The sequence below is a fragment of the Phyllostomus hastatus genome, unplaced genomic scaffold, assembly GCF_019186645.2.
Source record: "Phyllostomus hastatus isolate PE091 unplaced genomic scaffold, TTU_PhHast_1.1 phas_scaffold_501, whole genome shotgun sequence".
Classification (NCBI taxonomy): Eukaryota; Metazoa; Chordata; class Mammalia; order Chiroptera; family Phyllostomidae; genus Phyllostomus; species Phyllostomus hastatus.
The window spans coordinates 12,022,158-12,045,938 of record NW_025334033.1 but is presented as its reverse complement, the minus strand read 5'-3'; the positions used below and the strand labels follow the sequence as shown (position 1 = coordinate 12,045,938).

The window sequence follows — 23,781 nt, the reverse complement described above, 5'->3', positions numbered from 1 at the left end:
AGAGGCAACTCAACTGTCAGATAGTGAGTTCAAAGCAATGGTTATCAGGAAGCTCAATGAGCTCACAGTGAATTACCAGAAACTACAGGGAAATTACAATGAACTCACTGCAAACTATATCAACATGAAAAAGGAAATAGAAACTATCAACAAGGGCCAAGAGGAAATGAGGAATACAATTTCTGAACTGAAGAACACAGCAGAAGGAATCAAAAGCAAGATCGATGAGGCAGAAGATCGGATCAGTGAGCTGAAGGACAAAATAGAAAAGAACACCCAGAAAGAGCAAGAAAAGGAAAAGAGGGTCAGGAAGAATGAAGAGGGACTAAGAGAAATGCAGGACAATATGAAACATAATAATATCCGTATAATAGGGATACCAGAAGGAGAAGAGCAAGGGATAGAAAACCTGTGTGAAAAAGTAATGATGGAAAACTTCCCTAATTTGATGAGAAAAAGTCACCAAATCCAGGAAACACAGAGAGTCCCAATCAAGAGGAACCCAAAGAGGCCCACTTTAAGACACATCATAATTAAAATGGCAAAATTCAAAGACAGAGAGAATCTTAAAGGCAGCAAGGGAGAAACAGGAAGTAACAAACAAGGGAGCCCCGATAAGGTTAGCAGCTGACTTCTCAATGGAAACGCTCCAAGCCAGAAGAGAATGGCAAGAAATATTCCAAGTAATGAGAACCAGAGACCTGCAACCAAGGCTACTTTACCCAGCAAGGCTCTCAACCAAGATAGAAGGCCAAATAAGGAGCTTCCCAGACAAAAGAAGTCTAAAAGAATACACCTCCACCAAACCAGCTCTGCAAGAGATGCTAAAGGGACTGCTTTAAGGAAAGGAGGGAAAAGAAAGAGAAGAGAAACACAGGTACGAAAATGATAATAAGTACCTATCAATAACAACCTTAAACGTAAATGGATTAAATGCTCCAATCAAAGACACAGAATAGCTGAATGGATAAGAAAGCATGACCTACACATATGCTGTCTACAGGAGACCCACCTCAGGACAAAAGACCTACACAGACGGAAAGTGAAGGGCTGGAAACAAATTTTCCAAGCAAACAGGAAAAAAAAAGTCAGGGTAGAAATACTCATATCAGACAAAATAGACTTCAAAAAAGGGCCACAGAGAGAGACCCAGAAGGTCACTTCATAATTCTCAAGGGAAGAATCCACCAAGAAGAAATAAACATTGTAAATATATATGCACCCAACATAGGAGCACCCAAATACATGAAGAAAATCTTAGAGGACTTCAAGAAAGACACTGACAGCAACACAATTATAGTAGGGGATTTTAACACCCCACTGTCAAAAATGCACAGATCTTCCAAACAAAATATCAACGAAGATATTGTGGCACTGAACAATGCCCTACATGAAATGGACTTAACTGATATATACAGAGCCCTCCATCCCAAAGAGCTAAATACACATTCTTTTCAAATGCTCACAGAATATTTTCAAAGATAGACCACATGATAGGACACAAAACAAGCCTCAACAAATTCAAGAAAAACAAAATCATAGAAAGCATTTTCTCTGACCACAAGGGACTGAAACTAGAAACCAACCCAAAGGGAAAAAACCCAAAATACTAAAAATCATGGAGACGGAATAGTATGCTATTAAACAATGAATGGGTCAAGAATGAAATTAGGGAAGAAATCAGAAAGTTTCTGGAAACAAGTGAGAATGAATTCACAACAAACCAAAACCTATGGGACACAGTGAAGGCAGTCCTGAAAGGGAAGTTCATAGCAATACAAAAAAAGATAGAAACATTTCAAATAAACAACTTAACCCTATGCCTACAAGAACGCAAGGAACAACAACAAAGACAGCCCAAAGCAAGCAGAAGGAAGGAAATAACCAAGATCAGAGCAGAATTAAATGACATAGAGACTAAAAGCACAATTCTAAGGATCAATGAATCCAGGAGCTGCCTCTTTAAAAAGATAAAATAGACAAGCCTTTAAGCAGGCTAATCAAGAAAAAAAGAGAAAGGACCCAAACAAACTATCAGAAATGAAAGAGGAGAGATTACAACTGATACCACAGAAATACAAAGGATTGTTAAGAAATTACTATGAAGAACTGTATCCCAAGAAATTTGAAAACCTAGGTGAAATGGACAAATTTCTAGAAAAATATAATCTTCCAAACCTCAATGAAGATGAAGCAGAAAGCCTGAACAGACCAATAACAACAAAAGAAATTGAAGCAGTAATCAAAAAACTCCCAACACACAAAAGCCCTGGACCAGATGGTTTCACAGGAGAATTCTACAAAGCATTTAAGGAAGAGCTAACCCCTATCCTTCACAGACTATTCCAAAAAATACAAAAAAGATGGAAGACTCCCAAACTCTTTTCATGAAGCCAGCATCATCCTAATCCAAAAACCAGATAAAGACACAACAAAGAAAGAAAACTTCAGGCCAATATTGCTGATGAACAGAGATGCTAAAATCCTCAACAAAATATTGGCAAACCACATACAACAATACATTAAAAAGATCATACACCATGACCAAGTGGGATCCATCCCAGGGATGCAAGGATGGTACAATATTCGCAAATCAATAAATGTAATACATCATATAAACAAAAGCAAAGACAAAAATCACATGATCATATCAATAGATGTGGAAAAAGCATTTCATAAGGTACAGCACCCATTTATGATAAACACTCAGCAAAGTGGGAATAGAGGGAGCATTCCTCAACATAATAAAGGCCATATATGAGAGACCTACAGCCAACATCATACTCAATGGGCAAAAACTAAAATCTTTTCCGCTAAGATCAGGAACAAGACAAGGCAGTCTACTTTCACCACTCCTATTCAATATAGTACTGGAAGTTTTAGCCACAGCGATCAGACAGGAAAAAGAAATAAAAGGCATTCAAATCGGAAAGGAGAAAACTAAACTGTCACTGTTTGCAGATGACATGATAGTATACATAGAAAATCCTATACACTCAGCCAAAAAACTGCTTGACCTAATAAATGAATTTGGCAAAACAGTGGTATACAAAGCCAATATCCAGAAATCAAAGGCATTTTTGTATACCAACAATGAAACAGCAGAAGCAGAAATTAAGAAAAAGATCCCATTCGATACAGCAACTAGAAAAATAAAACACCTAAGAATAAACCTAACCAAGGAGGTTAAAGACCTGTACTCAGAAAACTACACAATACTGAAGAAATCAAGAAAGACACAAATAAAATGGAAACATATACCGTGTTCATGGATCAGAAGAATTAACATCATCAAAATGTCCATACTACCCAAAACAATTTGCAGATTCAATGCAATACCTATTAAAGTACCAATGACATATTTCACAGACATAGAACACTTCAAAAATTTATATGGAACCATAAACAACACTGAATAGCTGCTGCAATTTTGAGAAAGAAGAGCAAAGTAGAAGGGATCACAATACCTGATACTGCACTGTATTACAAGGCCACTGGAATCAAAACAGCCTGGTACTGGCATAAAAACAGGCACATAGACCAATGGAACAGAACAGAGAGCACAGAAATAAACCCAAGTCTCTATAGTCAATTAATATTCGACAAAGGGGGCAGCAACATAAAATGGAGTAAAAATAGCCTCTTCAACAAATAGTGTTGGGAAAGCTGGACAGCTACGTGCAAATAATTGAAACTCGAGCACCATACACAAAAATAAATTCAAGGTGGATAAAAGATTTAAATATAAGCTGTGACACCATTAAAGTCCTACAGGAGAACACAGGCAGGAAAATCTCACATATTTAACACAGCAACATTTTCACTGATATGTCACCTATAGCAAGGGACATAAAGGAAAGAATAAACAAATGGGATCTCATCAAAATAAAAAGCTTCTGCATGGCTAAAGAAAACAGTATTAAAATAAAAAGAGAACCAACCGTATGGGAAAACATATTTGCCAGTGATACCTCAGACAAGGGTTTCATCTCCAAAATATATAAAGAACTTACACAACTCCACTCTAAGAAGACAAGCAACCCAATTAAAAAATGGGCAAAGGACTTGAACAGACACTTCTCCAAGGAGGACATACAGAGGATCCAGAGACACATGAAAAGATGCTCAGTATCGCTAGCTATCAGAGAGATGCAAATTAAAACCACAATGAGATACCACTTCACACGGGTCAGAATGGCCATCATAAACAAAGCAGCAAACAAGTGTTATAGAGGTTGTGGAGAAAAGGGAACCCTAGTGCGCTGTTGGTGGGATTGCAGACTAGTACAACCACTATGGAAAACACTATGGAATTCTCTCAGAAAACTAAAAATGGATCTGCCTTTTGACCCAGCAATTCCACCACTAGGATTATATTCTAAGAACCCTGAAACACCAATCCAAAAGAACCTATGCACCCCAATATTCATAGCAGCACAATTTACAACAGCCAAGTGCTGGAAGCAACCTAGGTGCCCATCAGTAAATGAATGGATCAAAAAACTATGGTACATTTACACAATGGAATTCTATGCAGCAGAAAGAAAGAAGGAGCTCCTACCCTTTGCAACAGCATGGATGCAACTGGTAAGCATCATGCTAAGTGAAATAAGCCAGGCGGTGGAAGAAAAATACCATATGATCTCACCTTTAACAGGAACCTAAACAAACAAACAAACAAACAAAATATAACCAAAGACACTGAAGTAGAGAACAGGCTGACAGTGACCAGAGGGGAGAGGGGAGGGAATTTCAGGGGAAAAGGGGAAGGGTTTACAGGAACGAGTATAAAGGACACATGGACAAAAACTAGGGGGGGTGTGGAAATGGGAGGGAGGTGGGAAGGGCTGGGGGTGGGCTGGGATGGGAGTAAAAAGGCAGAAAACTAAATTCAACAACAATTTTTAAAAAATAAAATAAATTAAAAAAAAAGTGTACGCTCTGAAGGCAGTACCTGGGTTTCAATTCCAGTGTTGCTATTTAAAGCTAAGTAACCCTGAATAAGTTATTTAACCTCCCTGTGCTTCTGTTTCCTCATCTATAATACAGATGATAGCACCTACTTTATACGGTCTGTAAGGCTTAAAGAAGTCATTACACTTAAAGCACTGAGAATAGTGCACAGCACATAGTAACTGCTCAATTTTTATTTGTTCTTTATTGTTATTTTTATCCTGGGCAAGCTATTTATTATAATTGTTGTTATTATTGACATTGTATACGTTACCAAAATTCACTAAGCTTCAGTTTTTCTTGTCTATAAAATAACAAAAAATAGTTTAAGGATTAAAGAATTACCAAATATAAAGCACCTAATAGACACTATATAAACATTAGCTGTCAATCCCCACCCAAACTTTGTAAAGGACAATGATATTGTATTGATACTGAACATGAGCAAGCAATGCATACTCAGTACAGTTAGACACTCAGGAAAATTTTATATTATCAAGGAGATAGTGTAATGACAATATAGACAAAAAAGGAATAACAATAAGAAGCTACTATAAGCTCATTAGGAATAATACATGACAAGTTAAACTTTTAATTTATTTCTAACATAGGGTTTGTAGACCAGGAGAAAAAAAAGTATACCTTGATTTTAGTAAGACATTCAAATACTACTTTTTATAATAATCTTATTGAATATAATAAAGAAATCTGAGATGAATCATATTAAAATTAAATGAAGTTGTAGGAAAGATTTTGCCCCAAACCATTAATTAATAAGATACTAGTTTGCAAACAGGTTTTTTTATGGTCCTATACTAGTTAACATATTTGCGTAAGTAGGCATTAATTTAAAATCTTAGATGTCGGTTAAGAAAAGAAAAAAGAAATGATGGCAAATTCTATAGAAAAATTTTGACTGTTTTAGTTAAGACAAGGGCAAAAATCTAACCAGTGAAGGAGAAAAGAAATACAATATATAACATAATGCCATGTTAATATAGTAGAAGTATGCCCAATTCAAAGGAAGTAAAAAATTAACAGCAGTAAGGAGACACTGGAAACTCTTTTATAAACAACAAAAAGGGGTGACCAAGATAGTGATATATATCATAAACTGTAATACAATGAAAACTAGAAATATTCAGCCTAGACAGTGATTGAGGGTTTGCACTTGGCATGTGCAGGAAAAAAACATAAAAGAAAACAAAGGGTAGCCCTAGCTGGCATGGCTCAGTGGATTGAGCACCAGACTGTGAAGCAAAGGGTCACTGGTTTGATTCCCTGTCGGGGTACACGCCTGGGCTACAGGTCAGGTCTCCAGTAGGGTAAACACAAGAGGCAACCACACACTGATGTTTCTCTCCCTCTCTTTCTTCCTCCTTTAAGTTCCTCCCTTCCCCTCTCTCTAAAAATAAATAAATAAAATCTTTTTAAAAAGTAAAGGGTAGATGTATTTTCCTAAGATGAAGAACTTGACAAGATTTAGAGTTGCTAAACTGACTATTCTCTATTTGTCAGAGAATAAACTGACAAACAGTAACATTCCCATCAACAAAAGTTGAGGACAACCCATTAGGAACTTAAAGATTCAGGAATTCATATTTCTGAAAGAAATTTAATGTTTGTTATATAATTGCAGTAGATTACTACTAGGTTATAAAAATTAACTCAAAGAAACTTTTTTTAAGAGAGAGGGGAAGGGAGGGAGAAAGAGAGGGAGAGAAATATTGACAGAGAGAAACATCAACCAGTTGCCTCTGGCACAGGCCCTGACCAAACCCTCACCCCAAGCCAGCACCAGGAACACTCCCAGACCTGGAATAAAACTGGCAACCCCACCCCTTTGTGGGGCCCAAACAATGGAGCCACAGTGGCCAGGGCAACTCAAAGAAACTTTTAAAACATTCTATTTAAATTAACAAAATTTTTTTACTTATATTAGAAAGATAAAATAAGATTAAACCATCAATACAAAGAAAAACTCTACAAACATGCAATACTCCTAAAATCTTGGCCAATGCTTTATAGTTACTAGGCTTTATTAGTTATACGACAACAAAATCTACCACTTGTCAGTAAGTAGCAATAGTGATTTATTTTTCTACTTATCAAAGTGATAAATTTACATTATAATGAAAATTTATAATATATCATAATCCAAAAAACACAATAGTAAACAGTGATACAATCTACATACAATGAATGTTAATAGCACCATCCATTTACATAGAGTGCATTAAAATTCCTCAAACTGTTTTCCGCCAGTTTGCCATCTACTCTGAAAACAACCCTGAGATAGACAAACTGTTGGTATAGTCCCATTTTACTGTCTTCCTGAGGCTCAGAGGGATAAATGACTTTCCTGAGATCACTCAAGTAGGACCAGAGTATGAATGTGTAGCACCTGACCCTTGGTCAGTACCCATACTTTAATATGAAATACTATGCTTTCATTGCATAAACATTAGAATGCAGATAGATAAATCATCTTTCTAAGTAGACAATGTATTACTATATTGGGTTGGCCAAAAAGTTCATTCAGTTTTGGTTTGTTTTTTTTTGGGGGGCGGTAAGATGGTTCTAGTGTGATTAGTTGTCTTTAACTTCATTTGAAACAATTTTGTTAGATTGTATTGTGACAGCTGTCATATAAGTGTGCACTTAAAAAAAACATCAAAACTAGTGAATTTTTATGTAGCCATTTAAATATTGAACATGAAAGAAAATAAACACCCTGGTGGGTGTGGCTCAGTGGACTGAGAGCCAGCCTACACACCAAAACAATGCAGTTAGGTACATCTATGTTTCTCTCGCTCTCTTTCTCCCTCCCTACCCCGTATCTCTAAAAATAAATAAATAAAATCTTAAAAAACAAAAGAAATATGCAACATTTTCAACATATGATGCTTTGTTATTTCAAGGAGGTAAAAACGCAATTGAAACACAAAAAAGATTTGTGCAGTGTATGGAGAAGGTGCTGTGACTGCTTGAATGTGTTCACCGTGGTTTGAGAAGTTTTATGCTGTATATTTCTTGCTGGATGATGCTCCATGATCGGTCAGGTAGACCAGTTCAAGTTGACAGTGATCAAATTGAGATATTCTTGAGAACAATCAAAGCTACCAGTATATCATGCAGGAGATAGCCAACATACTCAAAATGTACAAATCAATAAAGTTATTGGTGAAAATGAAAAATGTTTTTTATTTTACGGAGAATACCATATAGATTTTTTGGCTACCCCAGTAATAATAAGAAATTTTACCTTTTGACATAAAAAAAAAAGTGAGCAAAAGAAAAACTGAAGTGAAACAACTCAAGGTAAAAAATTTCTTTTAGCCCTGGCTGGTGTGGCTCAATGGATTGAGTGCCAGCCTGCAAACCTAAGGGTCACCAGATCAATTCCCAGTCAGGGTACATGCTTGGGTTGTGGGCCAGGTCCCCAGTTGGGGACTTGTGAGAGGCAATTGATCAACGTATCTCTCACACATTGATGTTTCTGTCCCTCTCTTTCTCCCTCCTTTCTGCTCTCTGTAAAAATAAATAAATAAAATCTTTTCTTTTTTAAAGAAATTTCTTTCACTTCCCATAATACTATGCCAAAGAAAAAATTCCAGAAGGCTAAGTGGATCAGTTAAGTAGACTAAATGTTTTCTTAAATAGTCATTAATTGAATGACATTACAATTAAATGAATTTGTAGGAAAAACTTTGCCTAAAACCATTAATTAATGAATAAGACACCAAATGTTAGTATTCTTAAAATTAATACCACATTCCCTTAAAGTGGGTTCTAACAATATTAGATTTCTCATCGAAACTTTAATTTTAATAATTTAAGTACAATGTAAAACCATTACCTTGGGTGTGCTTCCTTTAATGAATTTTTTAATTGAAGACAACAAGCCGGTTTCATTCTTCGGTGGTTTTTCTCCTCCTGAAGGTAGGCTATCATCAACCTCTGAATATTTCCTTTTTGCTCTGGCAGTGCGCTGTGTTTGGATTTGATTTGATTGCTGAGAAGCCTTCCGTGTTCTCAGCCTCATCTTTTATGGGTGCCACATGTAAAACTATAAGATAAAAATAACAAGAGTTATTAAAATTAATCTAGCATACACATGTTTTCCCAGTTTACGTAATATAAAAATATCTTGGTTAAAAAAAAGTTCAGGTATCTAAGGCACTGAAATAAGAAATGAATATTTTCAGTGAAAGGCACTGTACTTTGAACTTTATAGTATACATTATCCCAAATAATTTTCTCAGCTTCTGAAATATTATATCCTATGATTGAGCACCAAAGTGTGCATACTTTTTCCACAGCACTATGCTGCCTCCACCCATGCCAACACTATCATTCATTTAACCATTCATTCAACAAGTATTTATTGAGCACTTACCACATTCAAGGCACTGGGCTAAGAAATTACCTAAATAGTAAACAAGATAAAGTTTTTTGCCCTCTAGAACCCAAATTATAATCGGGGGGGGGGGGGGGGAACCCCACTCAAGCTCTGGGCTGCATTGCTCAGTGGTTGAGTGTCCTCCCGCAAAGCCAAAAGATGCTGGTTTGATTCCTGGTCTGGGCGCATGCCTGGGTTGCAGGCCTGGTCCCCACCTGGGGCATGTGCAAGAAGCAACCGATCAATGCGTCTCTCCCTCTTTCTCCCTACCTTCCCCTCTCTCTAAAATCAATCAATCAATCAATCAATCTAAAAAAAAATCCTCAGTCAATAAATGTATTTCACAGGCACAATTCTAATAGCAGTCACACAAGCATAACAAGAAGTTGAATTATTTTGTAGGATTCAATCTTACCATACTTAATGGTACTGTAAAAACTGAATTCCCATCAGAAAGAAAATATGAAGCAATCTACTTGAACTATCTCATTTTTTAGATGAGAAAAATTAATGGCTAGCAAAAGTGTCTCAAGACTTAGAAGTTAAGAATATACCCTGAATTAGAATCTGTGAAACAGAATACAAAACTACTAAACTAGAAATAAAGAGATGTGAATACTCTTACATGGATGATTACACTTTAGTATAGGAAAGAAATGTAGTAGTGGAAAATTTGGGTCAAAAGAATAAAACAAAATCCCATGATTAAAACTTATATTTTCCTGAATATTGTATATAATCTTTAGAACTACTCATATTTTTTGGTTACTTTTTTTCATTTTGCAACTATCTGTCTGAAATAAACATTTTTTAAAGATCTTATTTATTTATTTTATTTGAGAGAGAGAGAGAGATAGAGAGAGATATGTGTGTGTGATGGGAGGGAGAATGAGAGAGAAACATTGATGTGAGAGAGGAACATTGGTTGGTTGCCTCTTGCACATGCCCCAACTGGGTATCAGGCCTGCTACACAGGCACGTGCCCCAACTGGGAATCAAACCAGTGACTTATTGCTTCATGGGATGATGCTCAACCAACTGAGCCACACAAGTCAAGGCTGAAATAAATATTTTATTTAATGTTGCATCATGTCTCGGTAGGAACCCCAATGGCTAGCTAGAGTCATTTTTCAAGTTCTTCCAGAGAACTTTACACCATTTTAGCTGATACAAATGAAAATAATTTGGAGTGGAAATAACACAGAATGGTAGTTACTATCTGTTTTCTGCAAACTAGCTCTACAGCCTTGGCTTTCATGTAAAATCACCAGTTTGGGATGGATCAGTAGTTCTCAAACTTCTGTGTGCCTCCAGGTAGATAAACATTTCCTGGCCCAGCCTGACAGATTTTAATTCAGGAGGTCTGGGGTGGGCCTCAGAATCTGCATTTTCCCAAAAGCACACCAGGTGATTTACAAACAGATGGCCTGTAGACTTTTAGAAAACTGGGCTGGATGTTAATTTATTATGTTAATTTCCCACAAACTTTTACTGAGCATGGGCTCTACCATGTATTCTAGAGTATGGGGATATAGCTATGAACACAATAAATCAATCTCTGCTCTGTTGGAGCTTCATTCAATAGTTGTATGTGCATGTGTTTGTCGTGATGGGAGACACAAATAAAAAACCCACAACAGATGTATCTATAATGTCAGATGGTGCTAAGTGCTAAAGGGAAACTGAAGTGAGGGTGGGGTATAAAGAGTGCTGAGAAGTATAGGGGTGGTGACTGGGGTGGTAATCAGATAAAACCCATTGAGATGGTGACATGTGAGGAGAGACTGAGTGAGCATGAAGCTATATGGGAGAAGAGGGAGTGCAAAAGACTGAGGAAGAGGCTTGCCAGGCATGCTGGAGGATGGGCAACCACTGGAGTGAAGCGGGGAGAATAACAGGAAATGGGAAGATGACCAGATTACACAGGGCTTTGTAGGTCACTTTATGATACTTGGTTTTACTCTGACCAGTTAGAAGCCTATGGAGGACTTTGAATGGAGAAGAGATAGTTTGTTCTACTCTTTAAAACAGGGGTGTCAAACTCATTTTCACTGGGGGCCACATCAGCCTAGTGGTTGCCTTCAAAGGCCCGAATATAATTTTAGGACTGTATAAATATGACTACTCTTTGACAATTAAGCAAGAGCTCAGCACCGGGTAGAAACATGGTGGAGGGCTGGATTCGGCCAGCGGGCCTTGTTGTTTGTCACCTGTGCTTTAAAAGATTCTCTTCACAAAGAGTGGAAACAGGTGTGTGCTAAGTACTTTTTATGTGTTAGCTAGTTTAATTCTTACACCAAAGAGATTTAGTATTCTATTACCTATCAGCTGTCTGAGTACGTGAAAAATAAAAAAAAATTTTTATTAAGAAAAGAGGTGTGAATTCTAATCTTACCTGAATCATAGCTAAGCAATAGTCACAACTGTTTTTTCAACTGTATAAAGAATACCTTCATCTTAACATCTTGAGGCTCAAAATGCAAAAGGAATTAGAAAAGACTACAAAGTGTGGAGAACGATAAAACTACTCACAACAGTGAATGTATTCACAGAAATTCTAAGTAGTCTAAACTCCTAAATGTGTAGAAATTCCTGGCAAAGGTTAGTGTCTTCACTGAGCAATCAGGAGGCTTAACAAGTTGTGTTTTTACTAGTTCAATGTAATGGTTACAGAATAAAAGTTAGAAACCTTTAAAGTATATATAAAAACTTCACAGTCATACCTCAGTACTCATCAGTTTCAGAACTCGTCAAATCCCATACTCATCAAATTTTGTTGACAAAAAATGTTTCAGCACTGGGCACCTGCTTGAGACTCATCACATGGGCTAGAACTTGTTATGAATCACCACACTGCCCCACAAGAGAAAATGCTTCAACATTTGGTACTCATCGGTTTTGGCACTTGTGAATTCTGGAACAAATTAACGACAAGTACTGAAGTACACTGTATTACTATACTATACTGTACCTACTTTAACAACAACAGCAAAGACAAAGACAAAAACCCAAACTCAAGGGATTCACCAGATATCCCAAAATATCTTTCCAAATAATTATTTTTCCCGATCATCAGTGCTCATAGGTTTTAAGTTGCTATCCCCTAACGAAATAAATATTGCCTTTTCTCCTAAGGAGTCAATGTTAACTTCTTTTTTTAAAAAAGATTTTATTTATTTATTTTTAGAGAGGGAAGGGAGGGAGGGAGGGAGTCATGGCCTGCAACCCGGGCATGTGCCCTGACTGGGAATCGAACCTGCGATGCTTTGGTTCGCAGCCCGGGCTCAATCCACTGAGCTACACCAGCCAGGGCTAAGACATGTTTTATTTACTTAATAACCCTATTTACAGGGCATAAATATATCTTAATTCCTTTGTCTTAAGCTCAGCAGTCCTTAAAAAAGGAAAATTTGCCCTGGCTGGTGTAGCTCAGTGGTTGAGTGCCAGCCAGCAAATCAAAGGGTTGCCAGTTCAATTCCCAGTTTAGGGCACATGCCTGGGTTGCAGGCCAAGCCCCCAGTGTGGGGCACGTGAGAGGCAACCATACATTGATGTTTCTCTCATTCTCTCTCCCTTTCCCTCTCTAAAAAATAAATAAATAAAATCTTTAAAAAAAAAAAAGGGAAAATTCCCATGTAGCAAATGCATAGGGGAATTTTCAAAAGGAAAGTTACTTTTAATCAATTTCTCTAAATATTACTTAAGGGTAAACCTATCTTAAACCCAGAATCACTGAGTGATTCTGGAAATTATAAAATTTTATGAAACAACATATTGATGGTAAAGTACGTCTTAAAAAACTGGAGACATATAGATAGTCTAGTTTTATGAGATTCGGTTCATGGAAGTTTGATTCCTTATTGGTCACCTGCTACCAGAATGGTAATGAAAGGCTGAAAATTACCTCTGTCCATGAGAATAAAAAAGTCTAATAGATAAATATATAGACATAGCATGGAGAGAGTAAAGAAGGTTCTGGGAAAACTTGAGAAAAAATCCTCTCAACTCAAAAATAACCAGTGGGTATTCACTTGAAAACAAGACATGGACATTTAAAGAAGAAAGATGGAATGTAGAGAGTTTGTGCCCAGTCCAATGATGACTTGTAAGAGGTATACTTTTAGGTCTGAAAGGGCTAGAGCAGTCAGGTCCTCGTGAGCTTTCAAAACTGACCACTCCTGCAACAGATAAAGAAAACACTACTTCTCAATCTCACGTGGAATGCTCATCAAGACAGACCACATGGTGAACTGCAAAACAAGTCTTGTTAAGTTTCAAGACTAATAAGTACATTCTCTGACCACATATTATAAATCAAAAACAACAACAACAAAAATGTTTAAAAGTACCAAATACATACTTGGAAATGTAAAAATGTAAGTATAAATAAATGAATTTAAAAAATCACAATAGAAAATATTTTCAACCAAAAAATAACAAAAACAGAGCACATCAAAATTTTGGGGATGTAATAAGCAGTATTTAGAGGACAATTATAGACATATATGCATCCAAACAGAGTCCCAAAATATATGAAGTAAAAACTGTAAAATTAAAGTGAAAAATAAGCAATTCAATAATTATAGTTGGAGACTTCGATACCCCACTTTTTTAAAAAAAGATTTTATTTATTTATTTTTAGAGACAGGGAGGCAGAAAAAGAGGGAAAGAAACATAAATGTGTGGTTGCTTCTTGTGTGCCCCCTACTGGGAACCTGGCCAACAACCCAGGCATGTGCCCTGCTGGGGAACTGAACTAGTGACCCTTTGGTTTGCATTCTAGCACTCCATCTACAGAGCCACACCAGCCAGGGAGATAACCCACTTTCAATAATGGATAGAACACAAGACTATACTTTCAGGGATGATTTCTATAGTTTGTTAATAATGGATAGAACAACTAAACAAAAGATCAACAAGGAAATAGAAGACCTGAACAATTCTCTAGGCCTAAGACAAATATACATAACAATCCACTAAACAACAACAGATATTCTCAACTTACATATGAAACATTCTCCATTAGAGACTACATGTTAGGACTCAAACCAAGTCTCAATAAATGTAAAAGGACTAAAACCTTATAAGTATATCGTCTCCATGGTTTCATACAAATATAGTGTCCCTAACTACACTGGAATGAAATTAGAAATCACAAACAAGGAAATCTGAGAAATTAACAAATATGCAGAAATTAAACAACAAACTCCTAAATAACTACTGTGTCAAAGGAGAAATCACAGTGGGAATTAGAAAATACTTCAAGATGAATGAAAACAAAAACACAACACACCAAAACTTTTGTGATGCCCTGAAAGCAGTGCTCAGAGCAATTTACTGATCTAAATCCTTATGTTAAAAAAAAACCAAAACACTCAAATCAGTAACAAAACCTTTCACTTTAAGAAACTAAAAAGAGAAAAGCAAACGGAATCTAAAGCAGAGGAAGAAAAGAAAAGCAGAAATAAACCAAACAGATAACTTAAAAGAAAAATAACACAGAAAAACCAGTAATGCCAAAAATTCTGGTTCTTTGGGAAAAAAAAAATCAACAAAACTGACAAACTTTTAGCCAAGAAAAAAAAAAAAGACTCAAACTGAAAAAAGGGATATTAATATCAACTTACAGAAGTAAAAAGGATTTTAAGGTAACATTATGAACATTAAGGGAACAGTATACCAACAAATTATACAATCTAGATGAAATGGACAAACTGCTAGAAAGACACAAGTAAACTGGACTCAAGAAAAAACAGAAAATCTGAAAGGCTGATAGCCAAGTAAAGACTGAATCCTTAATTAAAACCAAACCAAAGCAAACAAAAACAAAAACAACACACAAACAAACAAACAAACAAAACAATGTTCCCTGGCCAGCGTGGCTCACTTTGTTGGGTATGGTACTACAAAGTGAAAGATCCCCAGTTCGATTTCTGGTCAGGGTACATGCCTGGGTTGCTGCAGACCTGGACGGTGGCTGGGGATGTGTGAGAGCCAACTGATTTATGTTTGATTGATGTTTCTCACATCAATGTTTCTCTCCCTTCCCCTCCCTCTAAATAAATAAATAAATAAAATCTTAAAAAAAGAGAACCTTTCCACTATGAAAAGCACAGGACCAGATAGCTTCACTAGTGAGTTTCACCAAATGTTTAAAAAATTAATACAAATCCTTCCCAAAAATCTTACAAAAAAAATTTAAAAACTCAATCTATGAGGACAGCATTACCCTGATACCAAAGTTGGACATAAACACTACCAGAAAAGCAGACAAAAAACCCCTACATGTTAATTATGCCTTAGGAACATAGGTGCAATAACCTCAACAAAATACCAGCAAACCAAATGAAGATTAATAAAAGGATTATAGACCATGACCAAGTGGGATTTATCCCAGGAAAGCAAGGGTGATTTCAAATAGGAAAATCAGTGAATATAATCAAGGGAAAAAATTCACATGATCATTTCAACTGATGCATAAAAAACATTCTGACCAAACCCAACACCCTTTAATAATAAAAACATCCAAGAAACCAGAAATAGAAGGGAACTTCTTCAACCTGAAAAAAAGGCATCTATGAAAAAATCCACAGCTAACATCATATATTATAGTGAAAACTAAATGCTTTACTCCTGAGATAAAAAATAAGACAAGATGTCCACTCTCACTTCTTCTCAACATTTTACTGTAAGCTCTAGCCATGCCATCAGGCAAAATAAATAATAAATAAATAAACAGATAGATAAAATAAAAGGAATCCATGTTAGAAAGGAAAAAGTAAAACTATGTCTTTGCAGATGACATGTTCCTATATAAAGAATAACTATAAAAGCAAAAATTGGATAAACTTTATGAAAAAGTTATTTGTTCACCAAAAGACACCAGTAAGAAATCAAAAGTCAAGCAACAAATTGGGATAATATTCAAACAATATATGTATCACAAAGCACATGTATGCAGAATATACAAAGAAATCCTAAACACAAAAAGAAAAACCAGCCAATAGAAAAATAAAGCAAAAATTTTGAGAGGATACTTCATAAAAACTAGACGATTGGACACAACTATATGAAATGATACTCAATATTACCATTGAGAAGTACAAGTTAAAAATCCCAACAGCACACTAATTCCCATCTACTTGAATGGCAAAAATTACGAAGACTGACAAGAAATGGTAGCAAAGATGTGAACAACGAGAACTCTCATAATCTGATAGATATGTAAGGTTTTTGTTAAAAGTTCAGCAATTTCTAATAAACTAGATTTTTGATCCAGTAAGTTCACTTCTAAGTTTTTATCCAAGAGAAATGTGAACATATCCACAACATACTTTTATAAAATTGTTCCTGACAGCATTATTTAAAATAGCCTGAAACTGGAAAAAAACAAAAACACCCAGAAACAGAAAGATGAATGTGTTGTTTTCATACAGAGTAGTAATAATAATCAGAAACAGAAAGCAACAATTACTAGTATCAACAACGTGACACTTCCAGCCAAGATGGAGGCATAGGTAGATACACTTTGTTTCCTCATACCAAAAGAAAGACGACAAATTTAAAAACAAAAAAAAAACAGAACTGCCAGAAAATCGAACTGTACTAAGTCCAACAACCAAGGAATTAAAAAAGAAACATTCATCCAGACTGGTAGGAGGAGCATAGAGGGACAGCCAGGTGAGAGGACTTATGGCAAGGCAGCAGCTGGAGAACTGGGAGGCCCAACATTCACCAGTAGACAAATTGGGAGGAACAAATGGAGGGCAAGACAGACCATGCAACCCAGGGTTCCAACACCGAAAAATAAAGCCTCAAAACCTCTGGCTATAAAAATCTGTGGGGGTTACAGCAGTGGGAGAAACTCCCAGTGTTACAGGAGAGTCCACTGCAGGGACCCACAGAGTTGTAGAACATACACAAACCCACCCACCCAGGAATCAGCACCTGAAGGGCCTAATGCCCTTGTGGGTGGTAGGGGAAGTGACCAAAAGTAGGGTGAGAGCCTAGCAAGCAGCATTGTTCCTTTTGGGACCTCTCCCCTACATACAGCACCACAACGCAACCCAGGTGGGTTGCCCTGCCCTGGTGAATACTTAAGGCTCTGCCCCTTACAATGTAACAGGTACACCGAGACAAAAAAATATGACTCAAATGAAAACAGATCAAAATTCCAGAAAAGGAACTAAGTGACGAGAAGATTGCCAAACTATCTGATGCAGACTTCAAAACACTTGTAATCAGGATTCTCACAAAACTGATTGAGCTCGGTCACAAAATGAAGGTTATACAAAGTGAAATAAAGAAAAATATACAGGGAACCAACAGTGAAGGGAAGGAAACCAAGAGTCAAATGAATACTTAGGAATAGAAGGAAGAAATAAACACTCGACCAGAACAGAATGAAGAAACAAGTTTTCAAAAAAAAATGGTCCTGGCTGGTGTTGCTCAGTGGTTAAGTGCCGGCCTACAAATCGAAGGGTTGCTGATTGCATTCCCTGTCAGGGCACATGCCTGGGTTGCGGGCCAGGTCCCCAGTAGGGGGCGCATGAGTGGCAACCACACATTAATATTTCTCTCCCTTTTTCCCTCTATTCTCCTCTCTAAAAAATAAATAAATAAAATATTTTTAAAAAATGAGATGAGGCTTAGGAGCCTCTGGGAAAACTTTAAACACTCCAACATCCAAATCATAGGGGTGCCAGAAGGAGAAGAGGAAGCACAAGAAATTGAAAAATTATTTGAAAACATAATGAAGGAAAACCTCCTAATCTGGTGAAGGAAATAGACTTCCAAGAAATCCAGGAAGCTCAGAGAATCACAAAGAAGTTGGACCCAAGGAAGCACACACCAAAGCACATCATAATTAAATTACCCAAAATTAAAGATAAGGAGAGAATCTAAAAAGTGGCAAGAGAAAAGGAGAGAGCTACCTACAAAGGAGTTCCCATAAGACTATCAGCTGATGTCTCAAAAGAAACTTTGAGGCAAAGAGACTGGCAAGAAATATTCAAAGTCATGAAAGGCAAGGGCCTACGTTCAAGATTACTCTATCCAGCAAAGCTATCATTTAGAATGGAAATGAAAATTCCATTCAGATAAAATGCTTCCCAGATAAGGACAAGTTAAAGGAGAGTTCATCATCACCAAGCCCTTACCTGAAATGTTAAAGGTACTTACCTAAGAAAAAGATAAAAACTATGAACAGTTAAATGACAACAAATTCACAACTATCAACAATTGAACCTAAAAATCAAAAACAAACTAAGCAAACAACTAGGACAGGAACAGAATCACAGAAATGGAGATAACATGGAGGGTTATCAGTGAGGAGGGGGAGAAAGGAGAATGGAGGAAAAGGTACAAGGAAAAAGAAGCATAATTGCTAGGTACAATACAGAGAGGGGGAGGTTAATAATAATATAGGAAATGGGGAAGCCAAAGAACTTGTATGTATGACCCATGGACATGAACTAAGGTGGGGAGGGATGCTAGAGGGAGGGGGAGTGCAGGGTGCAGGGGGATAAAGGAGAGAAAAAAAAATGGGACAACTATAATAGCAAAATCAATAAATATACTTAACAAAAAAATAAAAAAATAAGTATGTGAAACAAATCAAAAAATAAGTGAAACAGCAGAACGTGAAAGATTCTCACACACATTATTGCTAAGCAATGGCAAACACAAGAGTACCTGTTTGATGACACCACTGAATAAAATCGATGGGGCAAAAATAATCTAAGGAGAAAAATATCAGAATACAGGCTACCTTGGGAAAGGAAATGTCCTGTACTGTGATAGAGGTGTGGATTGATTTGTGAAAACGTACAGCCTAAATCAATGTGTTTCAAAGTACAGAAGTAGGCAATTTTCACACAAATAAATGCCTGTAAAAAGTTCTTAGCAATAATAACCATCAACTAGGCAGGAGGAAGTTGGGAGTAAGTGGGGTATAGATTCAACAAGAAAAAAATGTTCACTACTGAAACTGAGTGATGGTTATATGGGGATTAATAATACCATTCTGTTAATCTGTACATATAATTCGTATTTTCCATTAAAAAAATAACAACAAAAACCAACCCAGACTACCAAAGCTACTGACAATGTTCAATACTTGACAAGAAACTGCTGGATGTCAAGTAAAAAGAAAGTAGGATAGGATCAAATAAGAAAAGAGAATGTCTAGAAAAAGTTGAGAAGAGGAACACCAACTAAGCAATCTCAGAGAGCAATTCTCCATATTTTCAAACATGGTAAGAAAACCACAGAAAGTTCTATTTAAGTAAAAACAAACAAACAAACAAACAAAAAACATGAACCAAACCTCCTTCCAAAAATTAAGGAAAGCAAGTTTCACGTTAAAAAGTAATACAGCCCTGATCAGTGTGGCTCAGTTGGTTGGGCACTGTCCCTTAAAGCAAAAAGGTTGTGGGTTCCATTCCTGGTCAGGGCACATACATGCCTGGGTTATGAACTAGGTCCCTGGTTGGAGGTCAGCCAATTGATGTTTCACTTGCAAATCAATGTTTCTCTCCTTCTCTTTCTCCCTCCCTTCCCTTCTCTCTAAAAATAAATAAATAAAATCTTTTTAAAAAGTGACAAAAGAATGAGGACAGCACAGAATAAAAAAAGTATATATAAGGCTTCAGTAATCAAATTCCAGCTGGAATTGCTATTTTGAGACTGTTATAAGATAAATCAATACTTGGATTTCCAATCCAAGTCTGTCATCTACCATGCCATCTGAGTCCTTGAGAAACAAGACACAGTATGGATCAAGACAGACAGGTTAAAATCCCTGAAATTCTGAATATGGCCAAGTTAAAAGGCAACAAATCCTCTCCCCAAAAAGCAACCATACAGCTGGACAAAATGACAAAAAATACTTCAGTACCATGGAAATCAACCAGAGGCATATAACAATTTGAGAATGCTTATAAAACTGTTCAATGTGGGGTAAGAACATTGAAAGTTTGTTCTATTCACACCTGGGGCTGCTTCTGTCTCCTATCCTCCCACCTGAATGTGTAGATGATTTGGCAAGCTGAGAGGACTGGCAGCATTGAAGTCACCGTAAAGAGATATTCACATGAGTTAGAGCAGCTGGACAATGACCACACTCAGCGGTATCATCAGTGGAAGTTACAATGTTAGTATAAGTGATAATATCTGTGACAGGTGAAAAGCTGCAGGGTTTGTTGGGACAACCATATTGCTGGCTGAGGCAGCACACATGCACAACAGAGACTAAGAAGGCCCAAGTTATCTATATACTCCTGGCCAACCCTGTGGCTGCAGATATGAAATGGACCAGTGGAAAATAAAAGCTGAGATAGACATGGGAAAGGCCTGAACTTTGTGCACCCCACAAAGATTCAAAGGCAGAGGAAGAAGTCTTACTGTGCAAGGTATTTGGGCACAATGTATGTTCAATCATTAGCTGAACCACAAAAACTACACAGGTACAAAGATGTGCCCCGGTATGCCAAGCTTAAAACAATAATTTTTTTTTAAGTCACTGCACAATACAAGGAGATAGATTTCTGAGATTCTGTCTGTGGAAGATAGTAAAGAACCTTCAAGGGAAAAAAAATCTGAATCCAGAGTGGCTAAAATATGTTATCTAAAATTGTCAGTTTTCAACAAAAAATTATGAGACATGCCAAAAAACAAGAAAATATGACCCAAACTAGGGGAGGGGGTGGGGTGGGGTGGAGCTGTAGTGAATATGTATTGTGTACCAGGCTTACAACAACTCAAAAAGCACCACAGGTAAGTGTTCAATCTGTATCAGATGAAATTCACTCTGTTTACAAGTTTGACAAATTTCTATTTCTATTGGCTATATCTAGCCTTTTCTGATATATATTTTAAAATCACACAAGTATGGGGGAAAAGCTCACATAATTCCTCAATTCAGAAATGACTGAAATGAGGGTATATACTCTGCCTGTTTAAATATGTATACATATTTTTATAGTTAGAATTATACTACATGCAGAATGGAAACATATCCCCCCCCCCCTTTTAAAAGATTTTATTTATTTTTAGAGAGGGAAGGGAGGGAGAAAGAGAGAGAAACATCAATGTGTGGTTGCTGGGGGTCATAGCCTGCAACCCAGGCATGTACCCTGACTGGGAATCGAACCTGCGACACTTTGGTTCGCAGCCCGCGCTCAATCCACTGAGCTACACCAGCCAGGGCTACATTTTCCCCCTTTTATACTATAAATTCCATACTAATGTTCTTTTAAAAACCTGAAAACATAATATTTAATGGCTACTTAATGTTCAAATATACAGATAAATGTTCTCTAATTTATGCAATTATTGACCTGTTAAAAATTAAATTGTTCATAATTACTCTCACCTCAAATGTAATTACTTTGTACATAAATTTCAGTCCATATTTGATTATTAAGAGTTTCCTAGATGTGAATTTATTAAATCAAAGATTATTAACATTTGGTAGCACCTCTTGAAATACTAACAAACTGCTATTTAGAAAGATGGTTTCACCAGAATACATGGAGTGCCTATATAGCAGAATCATGCACATCAGAATATATTTTTATTTTTTTAATTGGTTGCTAATTGAAAGTAAAAATTATTTTAAGTTGTAGTTATAATTAGTAAAACTAAATGCTTTAATTATATTTATAGGCTACCCGTATTTCCCATTAAGTGCCTGTGCATGCTTTTTTCTAATTGTTTTCTAATAATTTACAACACTACAGTTGAAAAAGATTTTAGTTTAACCTTCCCAACCAAAGCAAAAATCTCTCAGGTAGGACCCTGACCAGTGTGGCTCAAGCAAAAGTCAGTTCCATTCCTGATCAGGGCACAGGCCTGGGATGCAGTTCCAGTTCCATCCCCACTCAGGAGAGGCAACCAACTGATGTTTCTCACACTGATGTTTCACTCCCTCTCTTCTCTCTAAAACATAAATAAATAAAATAGCAATCTCCCAGGTAGCATTCCTGTCTAACCTAATGTCTCTTTAATCATTCAGGCAGATTGTAGGCAATCTGTTTGAATGATTAAAGAGACATTAAACCCACTACTTTATAATGCAAATATTATTAAATGTTAAATAAGTTCTAACAAAAATATCTTTTAAATAAAACTTGCAAATATGTACTGCCAACTCCCTTACTTAATACCAAAGAATCTCTAAGAAGAATTTAACTCCAGTCACTTGATTAACCATAATTTTCCTCATTTTTAAACCCAAAGTTTAAAAAATTTTTCATTTTAACACTTTAGAACATTTTTAGTTTGCCACTTTGGCTCAATTTACAACGTTTAGATATTTGCATTAATTCTGCTTCAACTCCCCAAAATAACAAGACTGTATTAAAAACTTTAAAAATAATCTATATTTCCAAAGATCTCAATAAATATTTGCTAAATTTAATCTCTTGGCATTTCTTGCAAATTACTAAAATCCTAAAATAAAGGCTTACATATCTATGTTTACCTGAACACTGAAACACAATCTAACAAAGCACACTACCAAAGCACTGTGTAAAAAGTATTGTCAACTTCAGGAAACCAACTCTCAACCTATGCTTTTAAAAAATTACCTAATGAGCCCTGGCTGGCGTAGCTCAGTGGACTGAGCGGGGGCTACGAACCAAAGTATCACAGGTTTGATTCCCAGTCAGGGCACATGCCTGGGTTGCAGGCCACGGCCCCCAGCAACCGCACATTGATGTTTCTCTCTCTCTCTCTCTCCCTCTCTCTCCCCTTCCCTCCCTCCCTTCCCTCTCTAAAAATAAATAAATAAAATCTTTTAAAAAAATTACCTACTGTAACTACACTGATCTGAACACAGGAAAGTTTAAGTGATATATAACGAACAGCTGTTCTTTGTTAACAGCTATGTGCAAGGGAGGCACTATCCTAAGTGCTTTCACAGATGGTACCTGGCTTGTGATGGTTCAACTTAAAATTTTTTACTTTATGATGGTGCAAAAGTGATATGCATTCAGTAGAAACTGTACTGCAAATTTTGAATTTTTCACTGTTTGCCGGGCTAGCAACATGTAGCAGCAGTGAGCCACAGCTCCCAATCAACCAATTGATCACAAGGGTAAAAAACTGATACATTTACAGCCATTCTATACCCATACAATCATTATTTTTCAATTTCAAATACAGTAGTCAGTAAGTTACAAGATATTCAACATTTTATTATAAAGTAGGCTTTGTGGTAGATAATTTTTCCCAACTGTAGGCTACTGTTAAGGTAGATTAGTTGTAAATGCTTTGTCACATGATAATATTTTCAATTATGATGGGTTTATTGAAACATAATCCCACTGTAAGTCAAGGAAGATCTGTAACAAATTATTTCATTTATTATTTCAATAATATAAAGTAATATCCATTATTTCCATTTTAAGACTGAGAAAAATGAA

At 36.4% G+C, this 23,781-nt stretch overlaps 1 protein-coding gene across 2 annotated transcripts in view; it reads right to left on the bottom strand.

Annotated features, from left to right (window-relative positions):
* CTDSPL2 (CTD small phosphatase like 2) overlaps positions 1-23,781 on the bottom strand; it is a 93,519-nt gene that overhangs the window by 52,179 nt on the left and 17,559 nt on the right. For both annotated transcript variants that reach the window (XM_045822614.1, XM_045822613.1), the window contains exon 2: positions 8,813-9,022. In XM_045822614.1, coding sequence (XP_045678570.1) covers positions 8,813-8,998 — 186 coding nt within the window. In that variant the 5' untranslated portion in view covers positions 8,999-9,022. The remainder of the gene's footprint in view (positions 1-8,812; positions 9,023-23,781) is intronic.